Raw genomic sequence first — 9,653 nt, forward strand, 5'->3', positions numbered from 1 at the left:
CCGCTGTTTTGGCACCTCGATGAGCAGAGCAAACTGTCCTAGACTTCCCAGCACGGCCGATACACCCGTCCCACCATGCACCTCATTGTGTCCCTCCTCAGAATGGGGATGTTCAGGTCCTGGCCGGCGTCTCTGTGCTCGATGACCTGGCTGTTGTCGTCGGCTCTCCGCTTGTAGACGGACAGTCCGCTGTGCAGCACCCGCAGGTCCCTCCACAGGCTCGGGTCGGCGATGACGATGACCCTCGGGCCACTGCTTTTGCCCGCTGTGGCCAGGTCTGCGTTGCCGAGGGCGTTTTCTGATGCCTCGTTGCTCAGCAGTGAGGCCAAGGTATCCTGCTCCAAGGAGACGTCGTCAGTCTTGCCCATAGGCAACGCCATGGACAGAGCGTAGCACTCGAACAACAGTGCTGCGGCGAAGATGACGGACACGAGTGACTGTCTCATGGTGAAGAGCTTTCAAAAGGTGCAAAGCGTTGTCTTCGGAGATGGGTTTCTTTCCAGTGCTCTTTGCTTCGTTGTTCTGACCCAGAGATCGTATCGTCCTCTTTTATATCATTTTGGACAAGCTGGATTGGCCACGTTGAATCGTTTCTCGTCACTGCTTCTCCTGTTGTGCCCAGGAAATTAGTTAAAAGCATTAAAAGGCAGTTGGGCAAGAGTCTTGCAGTGTTCAAGAGTGTTGTTTTGGCGGAGCGTTAATTAAAGTCATCTCCAACACGGTGACTGATAATAGACTCCGGACGATGAAACAGTGGGAATTCTTTGAGGAGGTGACACCAAGAAAGACATTAATCCAAAATGACTGCCTTTTAAAACAACAAGGAGGGATTACTAACCCGTGAAGCTCTTTGTGCCGTCAGGTACCCGGTGATAAGAGCCGTGCTCTCATGGCATTGTTGTAACAATGTTCAATATGGGATTTCATTTTGGATTAGTGCAACAACAACAACAACAAAAAGCAAACAGCCTTTTTTTGGAAGTGTTTGTGTGTTCGTGGCAGCAGCTCCTTGTCGACGTGTCAAAGTAAAGTGAAGTTAGGAAACGTTTCTTTGGAGAATATAGAGTAGATCTGCTCCCGAGGCCTATGGTGGAAGTTGATTTGATCTCCTGCTGGACCGCAGCATAATTACAATCCTACCTAATTACCGTTGCCAGATGGGTGCTGCAGGAGCTTTGCACACCTGGGCTTGCATGAGATCCATGTGAAATGAGGCAATGTAATTCACGCAGGTGGCATTTCAGTCAGATCAAACGTGTTGACAAATTCACGCTTTTATTTGTGGTTGGGATAATTTACCGTCATTGGCTCTTCCACAGAAGTTTGCAAAAAGCCGTGACGTTCTCCCACCTTGGAAGCGGAGGCTGCAAATAACAAGCTTGTGAGCACTAAAAACTTATGACACTTAACACTTTTCGCACAGTAGTTTGACAGAGAAAAGATTTTACTGACATGATTTGCAGTTCATAAAACTTTGATGGCTAGACATATAATTTGATGTCATTAACTTGTTAAGGTTATTTTAGTCTTGGTATTGTGCAGCCGGGCAGTTCAGATGGGAAGTGCTGTCGACCATTTCTTGGTGAAAGCCATGTCTGTGGTTTCTAAAAAGTCTGGCATTAGGGAATTATCTACACCCTGTTTTTATTACTGTCTGAAAGGCCTTGTGTGGTTTCCAGGAGACGGACGGTTTTGTTTAAACCTTATCTTTCATTCCTAGATGTCAGCTCGTCATGTGTAGCTCGTCACTGATGGGACAGGTGTTAATAGCGCAAAATAGCTTGTTGCTGGTTTTGGATGAAAACCATATGGATCTAAAATAGAGGTGTTTCAGGAATGAACAAAATAATAGTTTTTTTTCCCTCAAGATAATATTTTTTGCCAACACTTCAAATTCACATGATAAACCTGCCAGTATCCGGATAAATGAAAAATGTCACCTCTCAGCTTATTTGAAGTTTTGAATTTAGGTCAGGGATAGATTGTGGATGAAGCAAGGCAAATTCTTTAAGAAGTAGAATTGAGGAAGCGAGAGTGACTGTGTTATGGATAACATTTCTGTCCAACATTCTTGATGCAAACCGACTGAATCCTACTTTGAATACCTGTTTAAAAACCACGCATATTAATGCCAAATAATTTCCCTTGCATTACTGAAAAACAGAGAAGCGCAGAAGCAGTGACCTGTTTGTCTGAGCACTTTATCTTATACGTGATTTAAACATCATTGCACTGTTGTTGTCGTTGACTGTTGATTGTTGTTTGTCTCATCTAACGTCATGTCTAAAATATGCACCTTCCGCCTAGCAAAATTCCTCGTTTGTGTAAACATTCCTGGCAATAAACGGTTTCTGATTCTGATGTCTCCTTGTTTGCCCTCGGGTGTAAAGGCAGAAGTCGCCCTCTGAAAGTGTCTGAGTGCCGTAGGGGGTGCTACGTTTCGTCAAAAAGGGATTTCTAAAAGCATGAGGCAGAGATGTGCTGCCCAGCTGACTGAACGCCAATCAAAACACGAGGCCTCGGCTAAGGTGTTTAGAGGGCATGTGTAAAAAGACCCAACCGTGTGCCGAGGGGAAGACGTACATAACACCAGCACAGCGCCGCTTCTCTTTATTACGATACCGAGCGGCGGGCCACACGACGCAAGCGCAAGTGTTATTCCAGCTAGGTAAATACAGGACACAGATCTAGCAACGGTGAATGGATTAACAGGCACAAATTGAATTATGTTGTTGAAATTCCAACACAGTGCGTCCAGCCAGCTGGTTCTGAGGTCTGACCGATTGAAATCTCGGTTTTCGTTTGCTCACAGACAGGTTAAGGATTTCTGTACCGCAACATGCACAGAGGTCTTCCCTTCACAGGGGCAGGAAATTCTGGTGGAAACTCACTGCATGTTCTCAAACAAGCAACCAGAGAGGTCTGCTTTTACGTCGAGGCAGAGGTGGAAAATCCCCCTGCGACTGTGTACTCATGCAGCATTGTATTTCAATATTTTACTTTAGCATTTCCATTTTAGGAGACTTCATACTTCATCTCTATTATCTGTGATATCGCGTTCACGAGAATGGGGCGGCGTGAGGTCACAGTGTCCTTGACCTTTTGAATAACAGTTTCCCAGTTGTCTTCTTAAGTAAGAGTAGCAAGTATGCTGCATTAAAACCACTCTGGCAAGTACAATTTTCCTGGATGAGATTGATGCAGCTGTAGAGATGAACATATTCATTCATCCATCCATCCATCCATCCATCCATTATCAGCTGCTTATCCGGGGTCGGGTCACGGTGGCAGCAGGTTCAGCAGGCCGACCCAGGCTTCCCTCTCACCCGCAACACTTTCCAGCTCATTCTGGGGGACCCCGAGGCGTTCCAAGGCCAGCCGGGAGATATAATCCCTCCAGCGTGTCCTCGGTCTTTCCCGGGGTCTCCTACCAGTTGGACGTGCCTGGAAAACCTCTAATGGGAGGCGTCCAGGAGGCATCCTGACTAGATGCCCGAACCACCTCAGCTGACTCCTTCCGACACGAAGGAGCAGCGACTCGACTCCAAGCTCCCTCCTGATGTCCGAGCTCCTTACCCTATCTCTAAGGGTGAGCCCGGCCACCCTGCGGAGGAAGCTTATTTCGGCCGCTTGTATTCGAGATCTCGTTCTTTCGGTCACGACCCAGAGTTCGTGACCATAGGTGAGGGTTGGAACATAGACCGACCAGTAAATGGAGAGCTTCGCCTTCCGGCTCAGCTCCCTCTTCACCAGGACGGACCGGTACAGCGCCTGTTTTATTGCTGCAGCCGCACCGATCCGTCTGTCGATCTCCCGCTCCACCTTACCCTCACTCGTGAACAAGACCCCAAGATACTTGAACTCCTTCGCTTGGGGTAGGCAGTTTGTCCCCATCTGGAGGGAGCAATCCACCGGTTTCCGGCAGAGCACCATGGCCATATTCATTCAAGCGTAGTACAATGTACAATGGAATTAGTGAAGAGAAACACAATGACAAGGCCTCCTGGTTCACTTCATACAGAGTTATTTGATCAATTGTTCAAATAAAAACTTCTTTAGTGGAGCTGTACGTAAATGATCTTTGCAGTTCCTTTCGTACTGCTTGAAGGGTAAACATTACAGCACCGCTGCTTGTTCCTGGTTAGTTTTCTTAGATCAGTCAGCGGGTCGTCACACATTCCCTGTGTATGATTTGTGTCGCGAAGATAATAATGATGGCATACAACACAACCTCAGACCCACTGTGATGGCTTTCAGCTATTTGAGGCTCATGTAAATGATGGCAGAGGGTGTCAAGCGGGTCAGCGTGTGGCCGCAGGGGAAGATGAAAGTGAAGAGAGGAAAGTTGATCTTGGATCTGGTGCTCAGGGCGATTTGGCCAAAACAATGAGCATTAAATACGTTTCCAAAAGTGAGCTGCGAGACACAGATGCGGAGCTTCCAGCTGAGAAGAGAGAGTCCAACACATTTGAATCTTGTCAATACATCTGCAGAGATGCTGGTAGTCATGGAGATAGTTACTAACATGTAATCACAATGTGGTACAAAAATAGAAACATCGGTGCTCTGCCGGCTGGAGACCGAGGGAGTGAAATATTTCCTCTCAGTATCATGCTTTTCGATGGAGGGACAGAAGAATGAACTAAATGTACGGGGAAAATTTGGAAAATCTGTTCCGCATCCAGCTCTCACTCGCATCAGACTACACATAAGACACAATGACAATACTGTGCAGGGGAATGTGGCTCAAAGATACCCGAAGATGTTTGAGCTTCAGAGATGTTTTACTTGCTCCTGATGCATATTTTGCTCTCGGAATGAATCTTGAGCTCTTTGTGATCTAGAAAAAGAGGGACTTATAATACAATATATGTTGCTACTGCGAGGGCCTGAGAACCTACTTTCTTCATCAGCTTCCAGTATTTCCAGGTTCATCAAAGACTAAAAATATCATTAACGAGGTTGCAACTCCATTTCCTAATCCAAACAAAAATATTAGCCAGAATTCCCATTTTTAATAGACGTCTTCATGCCAATGTGTAGATATTTATGGCTGACTTCGTGGTTTTCAGATTTGACGATGCCTTAAGAAAAACAATAACCTTTGAAGGGGATTACCACTTTAATATCAGCTGGTGATGAAGTGATGTGTTGTGATGCCACATAGTATCTCAGTTATCAGGTGGGAGCTCGATTTCATCCAGCCGCTCGCTGATCGGCGTGCTGAACAGGGCCGACTTCCTGAAAGGCGCTTTCAGGTTCTGCACGCCAGTCACACCCTGGGACACAAAACCACAAGAACAGTTTTAAAACATGAACAATCATTTCCTAAATCTCACCGCACATGTGTCAAGACTGAGGAATCTGACACAAAATAATAAAGGAGGACACAGAGCGGGAGAGGGAATATAATCAAAATCAAAATAGTCTAAAATCATCCTCCCCTAAACCTAGGTGGATGTGTGGAACTCCTCTGACATTATATGGTGTCATAAGTGACTGTATGTTATTTTTTTAACAAACTGTAAACTTGCTCAGACACAAAGCATAAACCTACAGTGTTCAGCATCAGAGAGAAAATTGACATAGATCATATATTCCCTTTGGCCCATAAATATATCACTGAAAACGAACAGGAAATAATGGATGTATAATTAATACAACAGCAAACAAACTGCAATACATGGCACCTAATGTCCAAAAAGTGAAACGATCTAACACACCTGTATCCGCTGGCAATTGTCACTCCAAAATGTGACGGCCTGGTCAGTTTTATAATCATGTACCTGGATATGAGACAACAAGAGCACATTGTGAGTTTTCACATGACATGCCATATCAGAAGTTCCCAGAACTAAAAGTTCAGAAGTCTTCAAACGGCTGCTTCCAGACAGACGGAAAAAGTAACTCTTCACATTTGTGAAGCTGGAACCAGATCATGTTTGGCATTTTTAAGCGATAGATGGCTTTAAACAATGAATGAACTATCAACAGTGTCATTGATTCATTTTTTTCTACTCCCAAGAGACATTTGTTTGTGTAAGACTTTTGGGTCATCGTGATATAGACTCTATCTATATCATGATGACCTGACTCTATATTATGATGACTTGTTCCTTTGTTATCGGTTTCCTTTTGTTAATAAAACATTTTGATCACAAAGAATGAGAGGAAGAGTTCAGAGGGGAAAAGAACAGAACCTGGAGGAAAATAACTTTAAAGTTTTTTAGTCAGAGGCTGAGCTGTCACACAGCGTGTGTACACATACAGCAGCAAATGGCTGTTTGGGGCGAATATACACAAGCTACAAAAACACAGCAACGGACAAATTTATGCAAATACAACCGGCAGAAAACCGCTCTTCCACCAGTCTAAATACACTTTTGCTCTCGTAAAGATCAGTGGATCAGCCAGCAATCTTTGGGTTGTTTGCTATTACATAGCCGCTTCACTTTTAACCTGATTGAAGCACCATGGTAATCTATGCTGAGCAGCTAACCTGCTAAAATAAGTTTAGACTATCGTGACACTCATGGTTTTGGTGATAATGACTGCTATTGACTATTAACACATGAATGTGTTTATAGCTGCATTGGAAAAACCAGGAGTTGACTGAGCCAGGTGATAACCAGCTTCAGGTTATCCAGCGTCACCAGTGTGTTGAGCTTGGTGAAAACTGGAAACTCAAATAAAGCCAGACTAAGTTGAACCTGTTTGGTGATGCAGGCCACCGAAATTAATATTAGTTACACATGTGCTATTCCTGCAAGGGAAAATGTCTGCCAATCAGAAAGATCTATTGATTAACCAACTAATCATTTTAGAAATCAAACCCAGTCTAACATCGGTTTCCCCAGTTATCCTACAAATGAGTCAGGAATCCAATAGCAACATTATAATATGATTATCGGTGTTTATCTACAATTATGGCCATTGGAAAGAGGATCAGTCCTAATCAGCTGCTCTCTGTTCAATTGGCTTGTAATTTGAAACAGATGCAGCTAGTTATATGCAAAGTAGATGAAAACACATGCTTGTAAAAACCTAACAAACAAATAAATCATCCAAATGTCAAACCGGTGCAGCATATTGGGGCGTAATTTTAACACCAGACCCGGTACTGATATTGTGGTTTCGGCACTTATAGTAATAAAAAACATGTAGTATTATATTCAACAGAGGATATTTGAGCTCATCACTGTTCGTGGTCTTGCATACACCCATAGTTCAGAGTACACATGCAGACACTTACTTGTGTTGTTTCGGGGGTAAGAGGCACAAATCCCTCGACACCGAAATCTTTCTGGGTTGTGGAGCAGAAGTCTGTTTTTGGACTCGGTGGGTTCAGTTCAGCGTGAATCTTTTCTCTGTGAATACAAGTAAATATTAGCCTTAGTATTTGGCAGTGTTGGAAGAAGTACTCAGAAATACAAGTTGCAGTATTGCTAATCTAGGTTTTTTTTTTTTTTTTTTAAATATATATATATTTTCACTACATATATATAAATATGTAGTGACTTCCCAGCACGTGATTAAAGCCTGAATACACCAAGTTAGAAGAAAGGCAGGTTTTCCCGATTCTGTCGCCATTGCCTGAATGCAGCATAAGACACAAGGGAAAGGGAACAAGGAAACCATTCCACATCCTCCACAGAAATGGTAAACGTGTAAGTTGTCTCGCCCCAACAGGTGGAAGTAGACCACCAGAAGAATGAACCAGTGAAGCGCAGCCTGCTCATGCCCACACAGTCCTAAGAAGTGGGTCTAATCAGCGTAAACAAATGTGTGGGTGAAACAACGGCTGTTGGGCCCTTAAGAGTGGCAATGTAAGAAACACATTATCCTTGCACATGTAATTTAATGTCACTTATCAATGGTCATCATATAGATTGGAGGAGAACATGTTCATATTGTGTCAAAAGATACTGGTGTGATATTTACAGCAAGCCATGAAAAAAAATGAAAGCCTTTCACTCCTTCAAACCTCTGATCAGGACAACTGTTGATTAATGTATTCAAAAGGGCAATCATATTTAGCATAACAACCGATCAACCGAGAAAATTGCTCTAAGCTCCCGTGGTGGATGGAAACCCCGTATGAATCAAGCAGTGTTGCCGTGTACTTACAAAGTCCAGGTCATCTAGTGTACGGCTCAAGACTGAGTGATGAGACACTGTCTACTGCTGGACGAAGACACGATGCTTTGTGTTCTTTACGAGCAGTTAACATGTGCGGCGTGTGCATAACCTCATCTGTGGTTATAGACTCTATAAACGGCATTAGGATGTAAAATAACATCATAAAATCTGATTTAAAAAGGTACTACAGCTGTGATGGAACAGTAAAACAAGCCCAGACATGTAAATATTACATCACTTTCCCCCCGACGTGTTCCCCTCAAGACATGGTCAGGCCGAGTTCTCCGTTTCCATGTACAACAACCACTTGCAGCAATAACGCATTGAGCATCAAAAGACTTGTTTCATGCATGATTTACCTTATCATTACGGCAATTTGTTTTTCCAAAAGCTCCCCTCTGATGCCTGAACCATGGGGAGATATAAGAAGAGATGAACGGAGCATGCATAGCAAATCATCAGGTAAAAGATTTATTGAACAGTTAAATAAGATCCTAAGGTCAAGTGTTTGTGTCAAGGCTGTACTCTGGAACTCTATAAAACACCTCCACCTGAATAAAATATGCTCTACTCTTCTTCAATACATGTCTAGTCTATACATGGGTTATACCGTATTGGTAGGTTCCTCCCATGGATAGTGAAAGACAGAGACACATACCCCGCAGCCTCACAGCTGGACTTTTTGGAGAGACGTATGTCGCTTTCAGCGTGGTGACACTTTCCATTTTAGACTCCTGGTCCGTCGTGAGAATCCCTCTGTGCCCGTGCTTCAGAATTTGGGACCTCGTCTCCGGAGTGTCAAAAGCGGCAACGGCCCTCTGTGTTTTAATGGAGACAAGGAAAAAAATAAAAACATGTTAGAATCTAGAGCAACGCAATAAATACGGCATTTGTAAAGGACGGTGTTTGCAATCAACGATATTGTGTCTTGCTTTGATTTTGAAAGAAGAACATATTATTTGTGTGCCAAACTACACATTACATGTGTTGTTTTACATCTAAAAAGAAAAAAACTGTTTTTACATGTGTTTTGATACATGATATGAAGAAACACCTATCTGCAATAGGTTTTTCTTCATATCAAGAAAAAAACACATGTACAAATATTTTTTTTCTTTTTACATTTCGCCTGTTTGGCAGGTGCTTATTTCACTCCCTGAAAAACGAAACAAAACGTTGGCTGTGGAGATAAACTAGCCTACACCCTTCAAAGAGCCAAACACAGGTGCAACTAATTATATCTTTCATGACTGAATTCCAGGCAGTCATGTACAACACTAATGTGACATGGGTCATGCACTGACGTCGTGTGGCCACAGTACACAGCATAACGTCGTGATATGACTGAACATTTAACAAGATGTTAATTTAGAAGTTATTAGCTAATTAACATTTGCGAGGCTATACTTGGCCGCTCGCGCTCTGAACTCACCTCTTCCACCCAGTTGCGCAACATGCAACCCCCGACTTTCCTTTGCACGGTGTTCGGCTGGTCGGCCATTGGAGCACCGAGA

The 9,653-nt window shown here is 43.5% G+C and overlaps 1 protein-coding gene across 1 annotated transcript; it reads right to left on the reverse strand.

The window, feature by feature from the left end:
- Positions 1-38: 38 nt before the first annotated feature.
- On the reverse strand, positions 39-446 carry pmchl (pro-melanin-concentrating hormone, like; the record flags this gene model as incomplete). The annotated part of the gene is made up of 1 exon (XM_079235722.1): positions 39-446. The coding sequence occupies one exon, from the start codon at positions 444-446 to the stop codon at positions 39-41; it is 408 nt and encodes a 135-aa protein (XP_079091848.1).
- Between the last annotated feature and the right edge of the window lie 9,207 nt (positions 447-9,653).

Source organism: Taurulus bubalis (assembly GCF_910589615.1).
Source record: "Taurulus bubalis genome assembly, chromosome: 19".
NCBI classification, from domain to species: Eukaryota; Metazoa; Chordata; class Actinopteri; order Perciformes; family Cottidae; genus Taurulus; species Taurulus bubalis.